This window comes from Anabrus simplex, chromosome 11 (assembly GCF_040414725.1).
Source record: "Anabrus simplex isolate iqAnaSimp1 chromosome 11, ASM4041472v1, whole genome shotgun sequence".
In the NCBI taxonomy this organism is placed as follows: Eukaryota; Metazoa; Arthropoda; class Insecta; order Orthoptera; family Tettigoniidae; genus Anabrus; species Anabrus simplex.
Window position 1 is genome coordinate 85,237,713 of NC_090275.1, and position 24,337 is coordinate 85,262,049.

Consider the following 24,337-nt stretch of genomic DNA (forward strand, 5'->3'; position numbering starts at 1 on the left):
CTTTTCCACTTCATTCGGATGCCGGAAAAGTGCGAACACGGAAATTTGCGAACACATCATTAAAGCGTAAATTTGCGCACACTAGGGATTATTGCTACCTGACTAGGGTTTCCCAAGTCTTGGTAAATATTTCGTTGCCGGAAATATGCGAACACTATCCTGAGAATCCCATATACCCTGGATTAGCTTTCCGATTTTAACACTGGCATTGTATTTGCAACCTCTCATACCATATCACAAACATCTACCAGGTAGTTTTTTCAACTAATGCTGCGGCCGGTGCGGCCGCCAGTTCGCAGGCATACCCGTACTTTTTTTCACTTTGATGCTGTTGAAGAATGAAAAAGCACTTTATGTATCCGAACATTTGTGAGGACCACCTGATGACGCCGCTCAAGAAGTGAAGAAGCAAGTGTAATGCCAAGAAGAGGGCTCGAGAAGAAACTACACAGTTATGCGAGGTATACACCGATGAAATAGGAAACCTACATAATAGAGATTAGTAAACAAACGTCCTTATCCAAAAACGTTCGTATTTTATTAATATAAAGTGCATGTGCCATACGGTAAAATAAAGCAAGAATGAATTTTGTATTACAGATTATATTATAGGTCAACAAATAACAATACGTAATGTATATTTACGAAAATTAATATATTTACTACTAATAGTGTACTATTATTTGGCACAGCCTGTACATCCGGAAAAATTGTTGGAGTTTTTCTACTCTCTTGACGAAAAGTGTTTTTGTGTGACTTTTAGCTTTAAATGGTACTTAGATGCAAATTTTGACTGAACAAAACTTACAGAGCGTAATAAGCTCTACAAAATTGTTTTTTTTAATGATTTTTAAATGCATCGTAAGGTCAGAAATGTTTTAATTAATCAATATGGCCGTTTCAGGTTATGACATTCTGACAAATAGATGAAGAGGACCTTGCGAAATCAGCGGAGTAACAAGCGTGGAAATCAACAAGAGCCAAAAGAAGAAATCTTGAAAATGGCCATGGTAGCAGTTTTCTCCTTGTTGATGACGGGCTAGAAGAAAGAACCCTAGTTTTCAGCTGAGGCAAAGGAAAATAATGTTTAAAAACATCTACACAATTTATTATGGATAGTACATTTAGGTGCTGAAGCAAACAGTTTGCACAAGTCTACACTGTTCACCCAGACCTAGCAGACCGGCCTGACGAAACATATAGGCCTATGTATTCCCTGTGGTATTTGCCCTATTCCCTAATAAGAAGAAAGAAAAATACATTTGCCTGTTCCTTCTTATTAAAGAAGTAGTTCCACAGTGGTGTCCCAGTAAAGTCAATGTCGATTTTGAGGCAGCTGCAATATCGGCTCTACATCAAGTTTTCCTCAACTAAACTGAGTGGCTGCCACTTCCATATGAAGAAATGTTTATGGATAAAAATTCAAAGTCTGGGTCTACAGGAGGAATACCGTCAGAATGAAGAGTTAAGGCTTCACGTCACCATGTGTGCGTCACTGGCATTTTTGAAACCGGAGGACGTAGATGACGGATGGCTCCAGATTCATGCGGAAGCTCCCGACAACCAAAAATTCTTCGAGTTTTTTGGCTACTTTGTAGATACATGGTTACAAAATGAAGAGATCCCCATCGAAATGTGGTGTTGCTACGGTAAGGGACACAGAATCACGAGTGTTGTAGAAAGATAGCACAACAAATTAAATACTGTCGTTGGAATCCGCCACCCCAGAGTCAACATGCTGGTGGAATGTTTGAAGAGGGAAACGGAACACACAAAATGCATGTACACGAGGTTAGAAATGCATCTTCAAGGGAAGAAGAGAAAGAGGAAATACTTGAAACTGGAGACAGGATTGAGAAAACCATAAAAGTATATGAAGAGACAAAGATACATTCAGAAATTGGAGTGAATTACGGTAACCCACATGTAAATATATACGTACACTGACTGACAGTGACAATGCAACACCAAGGAGGAGTGGTTCGAAAGGGATGAATGTTGGGGAAAAACAGAGACGGCACGGACGAATAATTGATGTTTATTTCAAACCGATATGCAGGTTACACAATGCGCACGGCGTCGACTCAGTAGGATGTAGGACCACTGCGAGGGCGATGCACGCAGAAACACGTCGAGGTACAGAGTCAATAAGAGTGCGGATGGTGTCCTGAGGGATGGTTCTCCATTCTCTGTCAACCATTTGTCACAGTTGGTCGTCCGTACGAGGCTGGGGCAGAGTTTGCAAACGGCGTCCAATGAGATCCCACACGTGTTCGATTGGTGAGAGATCCGGAGAGTACGCTGGCCACGGAAGCATCTGTACACCTCGTAGAGCCTGTTGGGAGATGCGAGCAGTGTGTGGGCGGGCATTATCCTGCTGAAACAGAGCATTGGGCAGCCCCTGAAGGTATGGGAGTGCCACCGGCCGCAGCACATGCTGCACGTAGCGGTGGGCATTTAACGTGCCTTGAATACGCACTAGAGGTGACGTGGAATCATACGCAATAGCGCCCCAAACCATGATGCCGCGTTGTCTAGCGGTAGGGCGCTCCACAGTTACTGCCGGATTTGACCTTTCTCCACGCCGACGCCACACTCGTCTGCGGTGACTATCACTGACAGAACAGAAGCGTGACTCATCGGAGAACACGACGTTCCGCCATTCCCTCATCCAAGTCGCTCTAGCCCGGCACCATGCCAGGCGTGCACGTCTATGCTGTGGAGTCAATGGTAGTCTTCTGAGCGGACGCCGGGAGTGCAGGCCTCCTTCAACCAATCGACGGGAAATTGTTCTGGTCGATATTGAACAGCCAGGGTGTCTTGCACATGCTGAAGAATGGCGGTTGACGTGGCGTGCGGGGCTGCCACCGCTTGGCGGCGGATGCGCCGATCCTCGCGTGCTGACGTCACTCGGGCTGCGCCTGGACCCCTCGCACGTGCCACATGTCCCTGCGCCAACCATCTTCGCCACAGGCGCTGCACCGTGGACACATCCCTATGGGTATCGGCTGCGATTTGACGAAGCGACCAACCTGCCCTTCTCAGCCCGATCACCATACCCCTCGTAAAGTCGTCTGTCTGCTGGAAATGCCTCCGTTGACGGCGCCCTGGCATTCTTAGCTATACACGTGTCCTGTAGCACACGACAACACGTTCTACAATGACTGTCGGCTGAGAAATCACGGTACGAAGTGGGCCATTCGCCAACGCCGTGTCCCATTTATCGTTCGCTACGTGCGCAGCACAGCGGCGCATTTCACATCATGAGCATACCTCAGTGACGTCAGTCTACCCTGCAATTGGCATAAAGTTCTGACCACTCCTTCTTGGTGTTGCATTTGCTCTGTTAGTCAGTGTATGTAAACATGACGAAGCCTATAAAAGCCGATTTTAAACGACAAATGTACTGTATGAAAAAAATGACGAAACCTATGAAGGCTGATTTTCAACACCCCAAAATAATAAGATGATAATTATCATTTTGACAATCTATTTTTTTTGCTAGGGGCTTTACGTCGCACCGACACAGATAGGTCTTATGGCGACGATGGGATAGGAAAGGCCTAGGAGTTGGAAGGAAGCGGCCGTGGCCTTAATTAAGGTACAGCCCCAGCATTTGCCTGGTGTGAAAATGGGAAACCACGGAAAACCATTTTCAGGGCTGCCGATAGTGGGATTCGAACCTACTATCTCCCGGATGCAAGCTCACAGCCGCGCGCCTCTACACGCACGGCCAACTCGCCCGGTATTTTGACCATCTAAAGCCTGTGTAAAGTGTGATGGAAATCAGATTCAATACGTTGTATGGATTAAAGATTGATTTATTTACAGAGGTCGCTTACATTATATGTATTGTTTCTTTTTTTCGAAGATAGTGTTCGCAAATTTCCGGCAACGAAATATTTACCAAGACCTGGGAAACCCTAGTCAGGTAGTAATAATCCCTAGTGTGCGCAAATTTTCGCTTTAATGATGTGTTCGCAAATTTCCGTGTTCGCACTTTTCCGGACACCTTTCATTCGATCTTGTGCATCTTCAGGAGAGACTTTCACCACATGTATGTCCTCCCGCAGAGTGTTGAGCAAGCACTTCCTTTGTGACCGTCGTGGTCGGTGGCCCTCAGGACTTAAGTTCAAATGCCTCCGCACAACTGAAGAACCGTTTCTGCGTAGCACGTGGCCATACCATTGCAAACGATTATCTCGCATTTTCTTAGGGATTGGGTCCGCACTAAATGCCATCCGAAATCCTCATTTCTGATGTGGTCCAATATTATAATAATAATAATAATAATAATAATAATAATAATAATAATAATAATAATAATAATAATAATAATAATAATGAAAAACTGAATACATGACCTGCAGCAAAGAAGCCCCTAAATTCATGGAGACAAAATATGGCAAAATAAAACGGGTCCAGCAATTCAAATATCTCGGTGAAATAATTCAGGAGAATGGAAAGGAAACAAAAGCCAATGAAGTTAGATGCCAAAAAATGGAAACTGCGTATAGACTCACCCAAAATATCTATAACAAAAAGTGTCTCTCCAAGCATGCTAAACTAAGACACTATAATACAGTTATAAAACCAGAATGCCTCTATGGATCAGAGACACTAATTTTGAACAGGAAAACTGATCTAGAAAATATTCAGAAAAAGGAACGCAAGATCATTAGAAAAATTTTAGGCCCAAAACTCGTAGATGAACAGTACCGCCTTAGAGGGAAACAGGAAATCAAACAATTTTCTAACATTCACAGCGACATCAGAAAACGCAGATTAAGATTCTTTGGACATATAAAAAGGATGAACCCAGATAGACTTACCAAGCAAATAGTTGAATTTTATGAAAACCGAAGTAAAGCTAAAACGGACACAATAAAACGGATTGGCGAAATTAAAACAGATCTCAAACTGGCAGGAATTACACCTGAAGACATCCAAAGCCGGGTTATCTTCAGAACCAAAGTTCATAAGTGGCAAGTTGACCAAGAGGAAAAACCAAAGAAGAAGACCGGAACAACATGGTCTCAAGAGAGAAAAGAAGCACACAGCAAACGAATGAAGGAAGTGTGGGCACAAAGAAAGGCAAATGCCTGTCTCTAAGTACTTTGCGTAGTCCTAATGGGCTCATTCGCAATATATAATAATAATAATAATAATAATAATAATAATAATAATAATAATAATAATAATAATAATAATAATAATAATAATAATAATAATAATAATAATAATAATAATACGATGTAATAAATCGAGTGTGGGAGTGTGATATGTACCATGACAAGCTGTAGCTTCATTAAATGTTGATAGTGTTACTTAAGTGTCGGAAAGAGAGACATTTGAACTTGAACTGCATCTATTATCATTCAGTTTAACTAAAACTAAGTGTTCACATGTTAAAATGCTCCTGAAAAGGTACCGCCAATGATATAACTTTTTATCCTTCTAGGACCCAGCATGATGTTTGACACTGCATGCTCATCATCTGCGTATGCCTTCAACCAGGCTTACGAGGACATCCGTAATGGCATCTGTGAGTGGGCCATTGTCGGTGGAGGAAACTTGGTTCTTTCAGACTTAACCACCATGAATTTCTATCGTCTGGGAGTCCTTAACATGGAAGCTAAATGCAGAGTGTTTGACGATAAAGGTATGTATCAAAGGTTACTTTCTTTAAAAACTGATTTAGAGACTTGATTCAGTTAGCATAAATTTAAAAATTCATGATGCATCTGGGTAGCCGTTACAATAATTATTTCAATAAAACATTACTACACTATCGTTACCTAATCAAACCAAGCCAACAGAAAAAGTAAACTGATGCTTCGCACGTGCTTATGTTTACATTTGAGAAAACCAAACGCGGCGCAATTTTAGCTAATATCGATAGTTGCATTGAGCTCCGATAATGAAGATGGTCTTAGCAAGACTAAACTACAATACCTCAGAACTTAACCAACCTATCGAAACTGTGCATAATGGTGGCAACTGGAGTGCTAGCATGCGTTTGTTTTTATTTGTGCAAGCCGTGTTTTACCATAATATTTACGAAAATTTTAATATTATTATTCGTAAATTACATTTATATATCTTCTTTAAAAGCTATACAGCTTCTTTCAGTGCCCTAAGAAGCCCTTTGTTCTTAAAAAGCTTATTTATTCGAACAGTGTCCGTGGTGATTAGGTTATTTTTTGTTTCGTGTTCTTATCTGAAATAATTTTCTTTATATTTTCAGTTACCTGTGCGTTGTATTTATAGTTTAATGTGCTGTGTGCCTGGATGTACGTTCAACAATAGTGGTAGTGCACAAGCTTCAGTGTTCAGATTTCCATAAAAGCTAGTAATAAGACAGACATAGTTTAAAGTACATTCATAGGGAAACTTCGAATAAATTATAGGCCTAATAGTGTTGTGTTCATTAATCATACTGATACTGGTACCAAATTTATTGTTAGGGAAGATATTATACCCATAGAAGGTGTTGACCCAGTTTGGGTGGCACGCAAACTTCCAAAGTTACTTAATGATGCATATCCTAGCATTTTCCCCTATCAGCCAACGTACCTTACTACAAAGAAAATTAAATCAGTTCCGGAAATATCCAGAAAATCGTGACCAAGAGATATGACTGAGAGTCGAAAATAATTTTCAACGGTGGTGCAAGAATGATGTAATTAATAATTTTCAGTGTATTACAACGGAGGAGCGTTACCTAAACCTAACCCCATTCCTATTCTTTCTATCTTTCTTAATCTGTTTACCCTCCAGGGTTGACTTTCCTCATGGACTCAGCGAGGAATCTCGCCTGTACCTCCTCAAGGGCAGTGTCCTGGAGCGAGAGACTTTGGGTTGGGGGATATAACTGGAGAGGAGGACCAGTATCTTGCCCAAGTCACTTCACCTGCTATACTGAACAGGGACAAGGAAGAGGGAAGGAGGCGGTCGTGGCCTGAAGTTAGATACCATCCAGGAGGGGAAGTGAGAAACCACGTAAAACAACTTCGAGAATGGCTGACGTGAGGATCAAACACTCCTCTTCTCAGCTAACCTCCCGAAGCTGAGTGGACCCCGTTCCAGCCCTCGTACCACTTTTAAAATTTCGTGGTAGAGCCGGGAATCGAACGCGGTTCTCCGGGGGTGGCAGCTAATCGCGCTAACCACTACACCACAGAGATGGACAACTCCAGTGAAAATGAGGATTACGTTTCTTTTTTTATAAATTACAAGAGGATGATCAGTCATCAATTCCGGTGAGTTTTAAGGTGACTGGTGTTTTGTATGGAGAAGTGTATCATACAGATATCACTGTACCAACTCAACAATTCAGGTGGATTTTGGAGAGTTGATATTTTCTCCGAGAAATTCGTTTCTATGTTTTAATAGTGGTGTGTGGTTAATAGTGATGTTGCATAGTATTTCATGAAAGGTTAATTATATTATTTGCTGACATCTATTTATCTTATTTGCTGGCCGGAGTGTCATACGTGAAAAATGTTTAAAGTGTGTGTCTGTTTCAACCAGTGTTGATAAAATAATAGTCCCTTCGTTATTTTCCCACTGAAATTACAATTAGGGAAAGATTTACTATAGAATTACTCAATTACGTTACTTTTGGAGTATAACTATTCGTATTGTGAGTTAGTGAGTTGCATTTCATGACGTTCGCCTTGTGATGTTTTCTTTAGGTGACTCAAAATAAACATGCACAATCCTTCCCTCAAACTCTCACGTCGCCCACCGATGTCAGCCATATTTATTTTGAGTTATGGTCTGCATTAATTGTAGTTGGTCTTGGTCTTAGACGTACCTCATTGATTCTGTTCGTAGATCGATTGTAAATTATTGTGTATAGACTTCGCTTGTCAGTTTATTGTATTTACGTTGAGTGGTAGATGCGGAATTCCACCTGTCACTTTTCTATTTGAGACTACGTGTTCGAGAACACTTACCTTTATGAGTTATGAAAACGTTTGATCCCGTTGGACGAACGAAGAACTCCACTTCCTTCGGATTTCTTCCACATTAGAATAATTTCTATTTATTTGCCAACATTTCGCAAAACAACTGCATCTGCATTCTTCAAAATTTACAGATTCGCGGGACCCCTATGAACATATAACACATAAACGATTTTGCAATGTGCCAAGCAAAGCTAAGATGAATGAGCCTCCAATTTTAATAGAATAGAAATGAGTAATTTTATCGCGTGATAAGTCATTGCGATTTTTTCCAATATCTTGTAAGGCTGCATTTTTTGACAAAAACATGCAAGGTTAAGTACGGTACTTCAAGAAGATGTGAAGCAAATATGACAGGAATATGAAAAATTGACACTAATTGGATCTAATTTTTCATTTTGGAAGTATTGAAAATTCTTCCCGAACTCCGGACTGAGGGTTAAAATGTATGACATGTCCGGGAAAAATCAGGACGCTCAGTTCATTAATATGTGTTTATACTTCTTTATTCTTCCTTTCCTTCCAGATGTTGCCTGTATTTCTAGGACCTAATATCATTCTTAGAATATTCCTCTCTATCTTTGTATTAAGTATTCTTAAAATATCTACATATTAAAAAATTATGAAAACACAAGTCAGTCAGTCTGGCCATTCTATCCGGTCGATTTACTTCATTTTTTAAACTGAGAAGTATTCATGCACAGATTTGTCATCAGGTACTATAAATCCCTTAACTTTCGCCTTCCTCAAATTATATGATTTTTCCATTTTTTCTCTCTTTGAAGCAATCATATCTTAGGTTTTAATTGAGGCACGGAGTTCGTTTAGGTCTAAAAACACTCAGTGGATCAATCTCTTTCATTTCTGCTCTTAACTATTCAAACTGGTTGATTCTGAGGAAAATTATGAGTGCACATTCAATCTGACGTCTCATTTCGTCAACATCTTTGATTCTAATTGAGGTACATAGTTTGTTTTGGTCTAAAACACTCAGTGGATCAAGCGCTTTATTTTGAGGCAATAACTACTTAAATAGACAGATTCTGAAAAAAGTTATGAGTACATTTGTCTCCATGACAAAGATCTTTGAAGGACTTTTTAACCGTTCGGCGCGTAGTGTTTTTCCAAGTTACGTTTAATTCACTTTCTTTGTGTGATGTATTTTCAAGTGTTTTGTTGTACCACAGCAGGTCATGTGCTTTATTTCATTAACTCGAAACTTTGCAAATGCATCCGTGAGGATAGTAACGAATAACACCATACTTTTGTAAATTGCGGGTGGAGCCAGCGGGGAACTGCTAGTTATTGTTTTATAATTATCGGTAATTTGGTTGCATTTGTATTTTTGAGATATTAATAAACAGTGACTTATTTATTTTTAATCATCGCCTTTATCACCTTTCCCAAAAAAAACTCATTAGTTTTTAATCCTATTGGTTATTTCATTACCTTTATTTTACATCATCATCTTAGTCGGTAGAAAATAGTAATTGTCGTTCATTTTATTTCATGTCAGTAGGGGCTGATACGCTTGGTGTTTAGTCCCAGAAAACAATAATCAAAATCTTCACTTTATACGCCTTTGCTAATCTACGATGTTAATGTGTAAATTGAAATGTTTTTCCCTTTTCAGCAAATGGCTATGTCCGCAGTGAAGCAGTATGCACTATTCTCCTCCAAAAGCAAAAAGATGCCAGGCGTGTATATGCAACAATCATTCACTCCAAGACCAATTTTGATGGTTTCAAATTTCGTGGGATTACTTTCCCATCAACCACTGCTCAACAACAGCTCTTAGAAGAGTTCTATAGAGAATGCCACATTGATCCGTTAGCAGTGGATTACGTGGAAGCCCATGGAACAGGAACTGAGGTAATAAAGTAAATGGTTAAGAAGTCTCTAGCCTCTGGAGGAGGAAACCCAGGGTGTTCGTGTATCACAGGAGAATTCTTGATGAACAATTACGTACCATATTCCTTTCATCTTCTTTGCCCTTTGGTTCATTTTAACCATTCAATTAAAATGATGTCAATTCCATTTTTATTTATTGTCTATAGGACATTACAGTTGACATATACCGAGCTCGATAGCTGCAGTCGCTTAAGTGTGGCCAGTATCCAGTAATCGGGAGATAGTGGGTTCGAGCCCCACTGTCGGCAGCCCTGAAGATGGTTTTCCGTGGTTTCCCATTTTCACACCAGGCAAATGCCGGGGCTGTACCTTAATTAAGGCCACGGCCGATTCCTTCCACTTCCTAGGCCTTTCCTGTCCCATCGTCGCCAAAGACCTATCTGTGTCGGTACGACGTAAAACAAATAACAAATAACAGTTGACATACCACGTCAAGCTATACCCTATATAGAATAAAAACATATATACTAATTTATATACAAATGAAAAAGTACTTTCTGATTTACAGTTCATGTATGGAATACAGACACCTATTAATTAAGAGATATTTTAATGACTTTTGAAACATGTTATCATCCAAATTGTTGATATCCTTCGATAACCTTAGATGGCCTGTTTCCTGTGCAAACACCATTGGTCTGGACAAGACAATTGGTCTGTATTGGTTAGTATAGGGCGAGGAGAAGACCATTGGTCTGGATTTGTTAGGGTAGGGCCTGGGCAAGACTATTTGTTCGGATTGGTTAAGGCATGGCTGGACAAGCCATGTCCATTGGTCTGGACTGGTTAGTATAGGGGCTGGACAAGGCCATTGGTCTGGATTGGTTATGGTAGGACCTGGACAAGACTATTGGTCTGGATTGGTTAGGGTAGGGCCTGAAAAAGGCAAATGATATGTGGACAAGTAAGCCGCCAAGCAAGCAAACACCCAGGTTACATCCGCGAAGCGGACTTAAGCCTCTACTTTCTTGTGCAAACGTCATTGGTCTGGATTGCTTAGGGTAGGGTCCGAACAAGACCATTGTTCTGGTTTAGTTAGGGTAGGACCTGAACATGGCAAGTGATATGGGGACAAGTAAGGCGCTAAGCAAGCAAACACCCAGGTTAGAGCCGCGAAGCGGACTTAGGCCTCTAGTTTCTTGTAAAAACGTCATTGGTCTGGGTTATTTAGGGTAGATCCTGAAAAAGACCGCTGGTCTGGATTGGTTAGGATAGGGGCTGGACAAGACCATTGCCCTGGACTGGATAGGGTAGGGGCTAGAAAAGACCATTGGTCTTGATTGGTTAGGATAGAGGATGAACAAGACAAGACCACTGGTCTGGACTGGTTAGGGTAGGGGCTAGAAAAGACCATTGGTCTTGATTGGTTAGGATAGGGGATGGACAAGACAAGACCACTGGTCTGGACTGGTTAGAGTAGGGTCTGGAAAAGACCATAGTTCTGGACTGGATAGGATAGGATAGGATAGGATATGGGCTCGAAAAGACCATTGGTCCGGATTAGTTAGGTCAAGGGCTGGACAAGACCATTGGTCTGTATAGGTTAGGGTAGGGCCTGGACAAGACCATTGGTCTGGATTGGTTAGGGTAGGGGATAGAAAAGACCACTGGCTTGCACTGGTTTGTGTACTGTATGGCCTGGACAAGACAAATGATACACGGACAAGCAAAGGGGGTCTGGGAGAATAACACCCCAGGTTAGAGCTGCGAAGCGGTCTTGGGCTTCTTGCATCCTATGCAGAGAGGAATGGTCTGAATTGGTACGTGAGGCCAGTGTCAAGACCACTGTGCATTGATTAGGGTGAGATTGTGGCAAGACCATAGTGGTTCAATCATATTGTTCTGAGAGGCATATAGAGTAGATGTCCTTTATTTTTGGATGTGTTGGAACTCTGTTATTTGGAAGTATAGGTGATCAGTGAGGAGACGGAGGAAATCGTTTAAATACCGATATATTGATATTGCAATATATTGAAAAGCTATTTTCGAGAATCGATATATAATACGTAAAATGGCGTAATATTGAAGCATATCGATATATCGCAAATGATGAGCAATATTTTTAAAGTTACTGACAGGATGAATACTTTTCTATTCGTCGATGTGTTTAGAAGGAACATGGTAGTTAAATCAAATGGTGAGGTGAATTAAAACATATACAATGGAAAGCAATTAATTGAATTCTACATAGACCTGTTTTAGGCTAATGATAGTGGAACAGGATTCAGAGATTTGAGTGTGAAATAGGATTCAATTTAGGACAGAAATATAATGTACTCTTCTAATGTTTAAACGCCAGGAAACCGAATTTAGAATGTTGCAAGTTTTAACAAATTTCACACATGATTTGATACATATACTGTACCGGGAAATGATCCGGGATCTGAGCATGAGAAATTTCACTTAGGGGTGGACGGCTCTTATGTAGCAGATACAGAGAGACTTATGCAGAGAAAAATAATAGTTGGGCTTGAAACTCTATTTATTCATCAGCATGAATTTATGGGCAATGTTTCATATTATTCCTGCTCATTTTGACGAAATATTTGTTTCGTTAGCGAATTATTTATACAATAAAGCAAGTTATTTTACAAAATTTTCGAATGCAAAGATAAATAAAGTTCATTTTGATGTTTGCCTGATTTAATAACGTGATATCCGCAAAAGATTGTCTTTATCCTGATGTTTTGAAACTAATTTGTTTTTAAGTCACCATAAATTAGTTGAAATGAGTGTCTTTCGCTTAAAGATCAAACTGAAAATTCAAAATATCAAAACTGATTTCCCTACAGTCCTTTTAAAAATAATTTCTCTTGTTTCCTACACTCGTTTTAAATAATAATACGGTAAACTAAACATTCCTTCACTTTAAAATAAATACTCTTTCACTATCAGAGTTTGTGAAGTTCTTCCTAAAAGTTTTTATAAGTATCAAATATTTAACACTTCGAAAATAACGCAAACCAGAACTTAGTAAAAGTCTAGTTTCCAGTGAGCGTTCTAATAATTGTTCGTAAAGCTGCTAAACGAAGTCACTGATTTTACTATTCCACTTGGCAAGAAGAAAGTTGGTTTTTCTGTTTTAAAAGTGGTTTGAAATGCACTTCATATCATCTGTTTTACTGCAACTCAGGACTGGTATGTAGACATCTGCTGGTCAGCGAATAGCAGCCGATGTCGTGAAGTCATAACCATAGCACCACGTTGCATATCCCACGTTGATACAACGGGTCCATTCCCTCGTCGACAATTCCCACGTCGATTCGAGATTCAGCTTGAATAGCGGCAGGCAGATATGTTAATTACGAGAAATAGGCACACATAAGGATTTCACGCATCACTGTGTAAATTAGCAAACACGAGAACGTTCATCTTTCTATGATTGCTTAGTAGTGTCTTATTAAAAATAACTCGTATTTGCACTTCACAAAAGTATGAACGGTATTTTGTTATATGCACTTCTTCACTGTTCTTAACACTGCCAGCAAAATTACGGAAGCTCATTTATCGGAATAATTGTTCAGAGGAAAAACACAGCTCTAATATAATCATTAGTATGACACACGAAGAAAAGGTATATTTACAACAGTAGAAGTGTTCTTAACTCATGAATGTTTGTATGTTCAAATAGTTAGAGTGTTACGAAGAAGAAATCGTCTAATGCGGTACTGTCTTATTCACCCGTGACGAATGTTTCAGTGCTGTTTAGAGTTAATCAGACTTTTATTATATATGAATTTTTAAGCAAGTTTATTGCGTTATTTGCTTTAACACGCTAAGTATTTATGTATTTCACTCGAAAACGGCGTTAATATGCACTCGCTTTTAAATTACGAAAGTTCCAAGTTAAAAATAAATCTGGTGTGAGTACAAGTTCTACACATTCGCTTTCAACTGAGTTGAAATTCAAATACATTATTCTGCAGTTTAAGTTACTGTCACACATTCTCGATATACTCCTAGTAGTTCGTGAAGACTAAGTTCGTATTTTAGTTTTCGAAAAAATTTTCAGACCAAAAGTAGCACATTGAATACAAGACTTTTGACGACAATTACGGCAGAGTTCTTACCGGCGAACCTCACTCTCGGCAGCTATGTTCGAACCTCGGCGTAGTCACTCGAGTACAACAGAAGTGATCTCCTTTGTTGTGGGAAAATTCGTAAATCCCTGGGCCGATTTACTTGAAATTTGTATATGTTTGTCTTTAGGTGATGGGCTACAAAATGACATATCCCATTATTTGATAGCTTATCCGGATCAAAATACCGTAAAATATGTTCCATTCCTTTCCATGTAATCACGCGCTGTGTTCGTGATCGGCGCGACACAGCAAGATCAGTTCCTTGCGTGGAGGTCGTGACGTAGTTACTCGCTCTCTCAAGACATGTTTCAGCTGTGATATTGTTTACGTCGCAGTACCTCCCGCTGAATTAAATTATGTTCCAGACCTCTGGCTGTTCCTGGTACATGTTCCTCCCTCCTTGAAAAAAGAAAATTCGAATAGGATTTTCTTTCATTCTTCCTTCTGGACATACTTTTTACGTTAGAGGCGTTGTAAATGCCTTCTATGGTACCATCCATTCTTGACAATTCGTACGCTCCATTTCTGAGGACTGTTTCAATACGATAGTGACCTATTAATAACGGACAGAATTGAGCATAAATGCATTGTTCTGGATTGCATACGGCTGATTTGCGAATTAGGACTAAGTCTCCTTGGTTAAGGGATTAAGAATCCTCCTATTTCGTTGTCGTCTGTCTCTGATGATTGCAGCATGCCTCAATCTAGTTAGAGCATTAGCTATCTTGGTTTCCTGACGGATGTTGTCATCAGGTGGTATCTGAGGTATACGTTTCCATGGTATTTTCGGTGTTATACCACGATGCAAGATCAGAGGAATGTCACTTGTTGGTTCATGTATTTTCTAGTTGATAATTTGCTGCATGACTGGGATTACCTCTATCCACTTCCAATGCTTGTCTCTGCAGTGGATCATACAAAACTTAGCAAGTTCTCTCATGACACGCTCCGCATGATTAGCCTCAGGATGTCTAATAGAGGTGAGGACGTGGCGGACCTTGAGGTTTTCCAGGGCCTGCTGGAACTCCATAGACGTGAACTGAGACTCATGGTCTGTTAGCAGGTACTGTTATCAGGCTCTCCCATCTCTGGAAAGATGTTTTGCCTCAGCCTCCTCAGTACGTTTCCAGCGTTGGCTTACTGTACCGCTAGTAGCATGGTGTACTTATGGAAGACATCTACAACAACAGCTATGTATTTGTCCCACCTGGTCGCCTCGGGAAGAGGACCATATAAATCTAAGGCCATGATCTGTCCGGGCTTTTCTGAGATAAGGGATCTTGGAAATTCCTTTAGAAGATAGTTGCTGGGTTCAATGCGCTGGCATAAATCGCAAGATCGGAGGATTCTGCGCACATCTCTTCGCAAATACTCCCAAGTGAACTTTTCTTTGATGATGTTTACCACTTTGTCAGTGCCCGCGTGCCCTGAAATGGAATAACAATGCCAAACAATAGCTATTCTGATCTTAGGCGGCGCATAAATGCGGCATGTGTGTTTTGCCATATCAATAAAGTTTAACAACAACACATTCCTACAACAAACGGCTTGAGCTGCACGATTAATGAGTGGATACTCATCATCTGAGGCTGGGATTGAACCTTCGAAATATCTAGTTAGTTCTCTACTTCTTTCATCCCTGCGTTGCATTGGGGTAGGTAACACATCTTTCGTAGGAACTCTTCATCTGCATTATCAAGAATTTCGATCGGATGTACCACTATTGTGTCAACTGGGTTGTGACTAAGTGCATCTTCTAATGTATTCTTTCAGCCAGGTGTATGCGCAACCGTCAAGTCGAATTGATGAATGAATAAGCCCGCCTGGTCACTCTTTCTTTAGTCATATCTGAAGATGAAATAAAGGTCAACGCTTTGTGATCCGTAAATATCGTAATATGGTACCCATAAACCATTTTCTAGTATTGCAAACAATATACTATTGCTAACGCTTCAAGTTCTGTAATTGTGCATGATTTCTCATGTGGACGTAGCTTTCTGATCTTAAAAGACACAAACAGTTTATTGTCAGGATACTCGGGATTAATTTGAACACTAACCTGACGTTGTCCTTAAGCTCGTTCTTGGTGTTAATGAAGGCTCTTTCAAGCTCTTCCGTCCACTTCCACCCGTTGTTTTTCATTAATAATTGTTAGAGAGTTGCTATCGTATCGGTATACTTGGGACAATGCTGAGTGGAAAATTGGCATAATCCCAAGAATTGCCTTACATGCTTGATTTTCTGAAGTTTTGGAAACTCTAGTACACATTGAATCTTGGAAGGGTTAGGTTTAATTCCATCGTCATTAATTATATGACCTAAGAACAGTACAGAGGTTTGAAACAGTTGACTTTGCATTGATCTCAAAGTTCCTAGCCTCTAATTCTTGCAATACTAGATGCACGTTTTCTACATGTTGTTCTAATGTGTCTGACGCAATCAATATATCAACAAAAATCGTTGTAGTAGCTTTAACCTCTTTAGAAATCTGGTTTTCTATTCCTCGAATCAGTACAGCTCCAGAGTCCTAAACCCCAAATGGGAGTCAGTTGAAAACGTAAATCACGTTTACAGATAGAAAACCAGTAAATAGCCTACTCTCTGGATCCAAGCTGATATAGTATTTCGATGAGGTAATATCCAGAGGGGTGTAGAAGTTTTTAAAGTGGAAATGCCTGATAATGTCCTTTATTAGAGGAGGGCGATCATATTCAAGGACCAGTCTCTCGGTGAGGGCACGAGCATCCAAACAAAGCCTGATACTACCATTATGTTTACGCACGAATGCCAGCGGATTATTGTAGGATGTTACACATACTGAAAAATACCATCTTCTTTCATCTGTTGTATGAGGGCCTCGTCTCGGAACTTCTCTGGAATTGGATAATGTTTATTTTTATAGGGCGAATGATCTGTAACATTGAGATGATATTCAAACCGGGTTTATCATCAAACACTCCAGGATAGATATCGAATACATCCTGTCTTGCCTCTGCCCACATAACAAGTTCTGGGTCTTCAGCAACATCGGTTATGGACATAAAATATTCAGGGCCGACAATGGAAATCTCTTCAATCATGCACTCTTCCTCGTTCTCTTCGGGATCACCCTTTTGTATAACCGACTCTCCGGTTAGTGCATCCTCGCACTCTTCCGGTAATTCACAGTCACTACCGGGGCCTTGTCCGACTCGTTGGCTGAATGGTCAGCGTACTGGCCTTCGGTTCAGAGGGTCCCGGGTTCGATTCCCGGCCGGGTCGGGGATTTTAACCTTCATTGGTTAATTCCTGTGGCCTGGGGGCTGGGTGTTTGTGCTGTCCCCAACACCTCTGCAACTCACACACCACACATAACACTATCCTCCACCACAATAGCACGCAGTTACCTACAAATGGCAGATGCCGCCCACCCTCATCGGAGGGTCTGCCTTACAAGGGCTGCACTCGGCTAGAAATAGCCACACTAAATTAAATTAAATTAAACCGGGGCCTTTGGTAGGGGTTCCAATTTCTTGATTCTCCGTATCTCCACAATTCACCAGGTATAGCTCTATAGAATCCATGTTATGCAGACGTACAAGATTAGCGTCAAAATCGATAGTTCCTTATATTTAAACATAAAATCAGATCCCAAGATGACATTGAAGCTATGACGGGTAATCACCAGAAAACGTGTTCAAACAACTTGCTATTAATATGAAATCCGATGAAAGCTTGCATTCTACAGTTTATGTTCTTATCCGGAACAATTCCTTTAACATTGAGCTGCGCTACTGGCATAACCAAAACGCCATTATACTTTTTCAAGGACTCAACCAAATTATCAGAGATAAGAGATGCTTGTGCTCCGGAATCAGTCGAAGTTACTATGTTTAAGTTTCCAATGCGGACTACAATTGCTGGCAATGAACGTAAAATTTGTGGCCTGATTTGCTGTGTGTCCTCATATAGAAGTTTCAAATCGTCTACGTGCCAATAGTAGACTTCGGTAATACGTGTTATTTGTTGGTCGTCCTCTCCATGAATTTCAGGCAATCTCCTTACAGTGAAATCGGTGTTTTAGTACCAGTCGCGTTAGCATCACGATCAGGCTTCTCTTGATGTTTGCAGTGCTGGTGATACTCCAAAGAAGTCGCTCCAAGTTCCTCATGTAGTCTATTCTTTTGTTTGTCTATTCTCTAGTATCTCGCCATCTCTGCATTAAATCTTCTCTCCTGGTATTTCTTTTCTCTTCTGGAGTTTCATCCTGTCCTCTCCAGGAAGGTCTTGCTCTGTATGGAGCATGACCTCGATTTTGACGTCGCCTAAACCAACGAAACCTGGTAGGAGTAGCTGAGTTGTCTTCTCTCTTTTCTCTTGACTTCGGATGTTCTATTTCTTGAGTCTTAATTTCTGTCGCGTTGGCGGCAATGTCCTTGGTCTTGTTGATCTTAAGAGTGGACTGGGAATTAGCTGTGTTCAGTCTCCTTAGAGTAGCATCCAAATGTTCAAGGTTCTGAATATTAGCTGCAACTAATATTTCTTGCACATGAGATAGGAATTGTAATATCATGTGGATCAGTTCTTTTTCTGGTAACGGTGTCTAAAAATTTCATTTTCTTAAGCCGTATTAAAAAGAAATCCGAATACTTAGATATGTTAACTGAGGTATTGTACTTTTTAGAATATAGCTGCATCTTTACCAAGTGCTGAGTTTTTGCGTTCCAAACGAGGGTTCACGAGTGCTTTCTTGAAATCATCAAGAATGTTGAAACTGATCTTAAATGCAATAAACCACGGATGTGCTCTACCTTCTAGTAGTTTAGCAATAGTACGGAGTTGTCTATCCGGACCTATCCTATTTTCATGGAAATGGTGTTCCGCATTATACAGGAATTCTCGTGCGGTATACTCGTCTTGACCTGAAAACTTAACTGGCTTGTCACATTGGAATTTTATAAGTGTTGTAATGTTAGGCATAACCCTCGAAGTAGTAGGGCTTGATGTAAAAGAAAAATCTCTATTTGCTTGAGATGTTTACTTCGTCAAAAAGACTTTCTACTTGCGATTAAATTGCTGTGTCTAGGATTTTAATTTCTGCTTGTAAATCAGTCCTAAGACCTTTAACATCCTTACAAGAGGTAGCTAATTGAACGTGAGTAGTTTCCAATTGCCCTTTAAATCGTTTGGCAATTCTCCTTGCTTACTGTTGAGAAGTCCTACTTCATTGATTATCTTGCCTATGCCTGATTTAAAATAATCCCCTAAGACTGTCCTGTATCTGAGCCACCTTAATTTCTGCCTGGGATATATAACTATGTGACTCTTGATATGGAAACTTAAGTTCTTTTAATTCAGAAATGAATGTTTGTACTGATGGAAGAACTGCTCTTATATCCTTACCTACGGACTGTATTACTTACGCTTTGATTTTCTCTTCGAGAGTTTCCATATTTCCAACAAATTGAAGTTTCATCTCGCTAAGTTTAGCATCCACCTTGGCGATGGAGTCCGAAAATATTTTCTCCATTCGGGTACCTGCTTCTATAAATCGCTGTTCTAAATTAGTGTTAGAATCGCTAAGTCTTTTATTTATCTGCATCTGCAAATTTTCTTTCTAAAGCAGACTGAGCTTCAGCGAATCTAGCCTCAAGGGTGTTGTTAACTTTAACATTCAGTTCCCCCATCCTAGTAACGGTTGCGGCTATTTGTGTGTTTAATTGAACCACTTGAGCAGTCGATTGATCAATCTAATGATTAATTTGAGTATTGGACCCTGTCATTTGCATGTCCGGTTGAACCACTTGAGGGTTTGATTGATCAATTTTCGTATTCAGTTGAAGCACTTCTCGGTCGGTCCTACCTACCTTAGCACTTTGAAAATTTATTCCAAGCCTAAGAGCTTTAATTGCTGCTATAATATTATCCATGTTAATAAGATTGAAGTAACAGTATGGCACGAAATATTTAACGTCTTACTATGAATAATTAATGGTCTTACTGCGTTGAGTGAAGTGATATTTTATTGTCTTGTAACATCTGAAAATAAAGTACTGGTGTAGGCATCTCAGTTTGAACGTAAGTAGTTGGGCGTAAAATTTTACTAAGTTTGGTGCTACTTCGATCATGTCCATCTAATAGCTACTGGCACGGCTCTAATCGAGGCCTAACCACGTTGGGCGCCATTTAATAACTATCTCCCTGTACCGGCAAACGATCCGGAATCTGGGCGTGAGAATTTTCACTCAGGGGTGGACGGCTCTTATGGAGCAGGCACAGATAGGATTACGCAGAGCAAAATAATGTTTGGGCATAAAACACAATTTATTCATCACCATGCATTTATAGGCAATGTTTCATTGTTTCGTTGTAAATTATTTAAACATAAAAGCAACTTATTTTACAAAATTTTCGTAATGCAAAAATAAATGAAATTCATCTTGATCTTTCCCTGATTTAATAACGTGATATCCGCAAAAGATTGCATTTATCTTGATGTTTCGAAAATAATTTGTTTTTAATTCACCATAAATTAATTGAAATGAGTATCTTTCGCTTGAAGATGAAATTGAAAATTCAAAATATCAGAACTGATTTCCCTACCGTTTTTAAAATAAAAAATTCACTTGTTTCCTACAATCTTTTTAAATAACAATACGGTAAACATTCCTCCACTTTAAAATAAATACTCTTTCACTTTCAAAGTTCGTGAAGTTCTTCCTAAAAGGTTTTATACGTATGGAAAATTTAACACTTGGAAAATAACGCAAACTAGAATTTAGTAAATGTCTACTTTCCAGTGAGCGTTCTAATAAATGTCCGTGAAGCTGCTAAACGAAGTCACTGATTTAAGTCTTCTACTTGGCAAGAAGAAAGTTAGCTTTTGTGGAATTTTATGCATTTATTTTAAAAGTGGTTTGAAATGCACTTCATATCACCTGTTTTTACTGCAACTCAGGACTGGTATGTAGACAGCTGCTGGACAGTGAACAGCAAGTTCTCACCATAGGCAGCCGATGTCGTGAAGTCATCACCATAGCACCACGGTTCCATTCCTTCGTTGACACGTCCCACGTCGACTCGAAATTCAATTTGTGTAGCGGCAGACAGATATGATAATTACGAGAAATAGACACTCGTCAGAATTTCACGCGTCACTGTGTAATGTAGCGAACACGAGTAAGTTCAACTGACTATGATTGCTTAGTAGTGTCCCATTCAAAATAACTCGTATTTGCACCTCATAAACGTATGCACGGTATTTTGTTATGTGCACTTCTTCACTGTTCTTAACACTGACAGAAAAATTACGACCGCGCGAGTTGGTCGTGCGGTTAGGAGCGCGTAGCTGTGCGGGAGATAGTGGGTTTGAATCCCACTGTCGGCAGGCATGAACTTGGTTTGCGTGGTTTCCCATTTTCACACCAGTCTAATGCGGGGTTGTACCTTAATTAAGGCCACGGCCAATTTCTTCCAACTCCTAGCCCTTTCCTATCCCATCGTCGCCGTAAAACATATCTGTGTCGGTGCGACGTAAAGCCACTATCAAAGTTACGAAAGCTCATTTATCGGAATAATTGTTCAGAGGAAAAACACAGTTCTAACATAATCATTGGTATGACACACGAAGAAAACGTATACTGTTTTTGCAACAGTAGGAGTGTTCTAAACTCATGAATGTTTGTACGTTCAAATAGTTAGAGTGTTACGATGAAGAAATCGTCTAATGCGGTACTGTCTTATTCACCCGCGACGAATGTTTTAATGCTGTTTAGAGTTAATCACACTTTCAATAAATACGAATCTTTAAGCAAGTTTATTGCGTTATTTGCTCTAACACGCTAAGTATTTATGTATTTCATTGGAAAATTGCGTTAATATGCACACACTTTTAAATTACAAAAGTTCCAAGTTAAAAATAAATCTGGTGTGAGTACAAGTTCTACACACTCGCTTTCAACTGAGTTGAAGTTCGATTACATTATTCTACAGTTTAAGTTACTGTCACAGGTTCTCGAAATACTCCTAGTAGTCCGTGAAGACTAAGTTCGTATTTTAATTTTCGAAAAAGAATTTAAGTCCTAAAGTAGCACGTTGAATACAAGTCTTTTGACGACACCTCTAAAGGCACACAGTTATTAAATGCTGCAAATCAACACAATCTCATGATTTTTAATGATGGTTCCCTAACTAGACTCACTCCTCCCGGTTCGTTGCCTAGCGCGGTAGATATATAACTTTTTAGGTACAATCTCGTCTCTATAATCACGTGGAGAGTATTAGGAGACACTCATAACAGTGATCACTTTCCCATCATAATTACTTATGGACTTGGGCATATCACTCATAACCCTCCTTCCAAATATTCCCCTGGTCAAACTCGCTCCCTACAATATTTTGATGCTTCGTGCTTTTAGTCATTCATGGTACAACAACTGGAGACATGCCCAGTTACAAAATTATCCTATCATTCAATTATGCAAATGATAGCAAAGTATTGACCTCTACCACTCCTTTAAAACACCTTCGAATACTATGTCATCCTGCACCTCTAGATTAAAGTGGCGAGATGCTGAATGCCGCCAGATATTACTCAAACGAAAAATACTTTTCAGAATATATCGAAAAACTTTAACCCCTTCACACTATTTTTACCTTAAGATAAGCCTGGAAAACCTTTATATCCTCCTTTAATACACATATTTCTGCATCTCAGTTATAGAACGCCGGACGTGCTCTTACCAGGGTTTCGAATCATATCCCACGCCCTCATATAACGTAGAATGGTTAAACCCCAGCTCTCGTTTCTTCTTCTGATCACTCTTCAGTACTTTCACGTCCCATAACTCTCTTTGAGCGTACATCCATTTTTAACTCTTGTAAAGCATCCTCACCAGGTCCCGATTATATTTCTTATACTATGTTAAAAGAATTACCTATCAAAGCCCTACAAGTACTTGTACAGTATTTTAATTTTGTATTAACCACTTCCACTCCTCCGCTGGACTGGAACACTTTTTCTTAGTCCCTGTTCCAAAGCCTCGTCTTCCCATGACCACCGCTCAAAATATCAGGGGCATAATCTTAGCATCTTGTACACGTAAAGCATTTCTCAAGATAATGCTCCAACGGTTTCTCTTGTACTTAGAGTATTATTCCCTCTTCCCAAAATACCAATACGCATACTGTAAAGGCAGGAATGCTCAGGATGCGATTAATATGCTTATCGCCGATATAGTAGTAGCTAAATCTAGGAAACAGCACACTGTCGCTGTCTTCCTTGATATTCGAGGAGCCTTTGACTCAGTACCCCTTCATCAGTTATGGGACTGTTATCGCAGAAAGGATTCCCTACTGCATTCATAACTCTTCTTCGCAATCTGCTTATATATAGCACTCTTATTTTAAAACCTCCTCTCGGTGCACAATCCCCTCGTCAATGTACTGTCGGGCTCCCACAGGGGGATATCTTCAGTGGACTACTCTTTGCATTATATGTATCCGACCTTGAACAACTAGCCCTCCAATGTGCGAGAATCCTCATGTATGCTGATGACATTGTCATTTATTTTTCCCATAAAGACGTCAGTATCGCTCGGAATTGCGTAACTCAACTCCTGATTAAAGTCCAGTCCTGGTCAAGCACTCATGGATTATCATTATCTCCTGTTAAATGCTCTGCGGTAATGTTTTCTAACAAGCGTGTCTATAATTCAGAACCCTTACAATGCGATACATATGAAATCCCTATCCGTGAGTATCATAAATATCTTGGCATTATAACTGATCGAAAATTAAAATTTTCCCAACATTTGCAACGCCTACGAAACAGTACTGCCACATATATTAAACTACTAAATGAAATCACACGTCGTTCCCGGGGAGCTGATCCTGTCATAGCAAAATTAGTATATTGCCCCACAATCCGTGCTCGTTTTGATTACTGTGCACACATAATTGATATTGCATCCCACTGCGCCCTTCAATCCCTCAATACGATACAACATCAAGCGCTACGAATTTGTTTTGGCGCATTACATACCACCCCCACGAATGCACTATTAGTAGAAACTGGTGAACCTCCTCTTCTGCTTCGCCGAATATTTCTTGCCTCTAAATATCTTTTCAACAACAATAGACTTCTCGTGGTCTCAAATAAGCTGTGATGGTACGTCAATGAAAGTGCTCCAGCATCTGACTTCTTTTCTCTGATATAATGCCAACAAAAACACTCATGACAATGTCCTTTGTATAACTCCTCTCGACGCAATTTTTTTTTTCAACATAAGTGTAGGTGGAGTTGTACTATGATTGATAGTGTTGGAATGTTTTGTATTCGTAATATTCTCTTGTTTTATGTTGACTAAATGCATCCTCTATGGCATTCAGTGTTTC

At 39.9% G+C, this 24,337-nt stretch overlaps 1 protein-coding gene across 1 annotated transcript in view; it reads left to right on the forward strand.

Annotated features, from left to right (window-relative positions):
- LOC136883438 (fatty acid synthase) overlaps positions 1 to 24,337 on the forward strand; it is a 560,183-nt gene that overhangs the window by 84,499 nt on the left and 451,347 nt on the right. The window contains exons 5-6 of the mRNA XM_067155718.2: positions 5,462 to 5,662; positions 9,604 to 9,842. Of these exons, the coding sequence (XP_067011819.2) occupies positions 5,462 to 5,662; positions 9,604 to 9,842 (440 nt within the window). The remainder of the gene's footprint in view (positions 1 to 5,461; positions 5,663 to 9,603; positions 9,843 to 24,337) is intronic.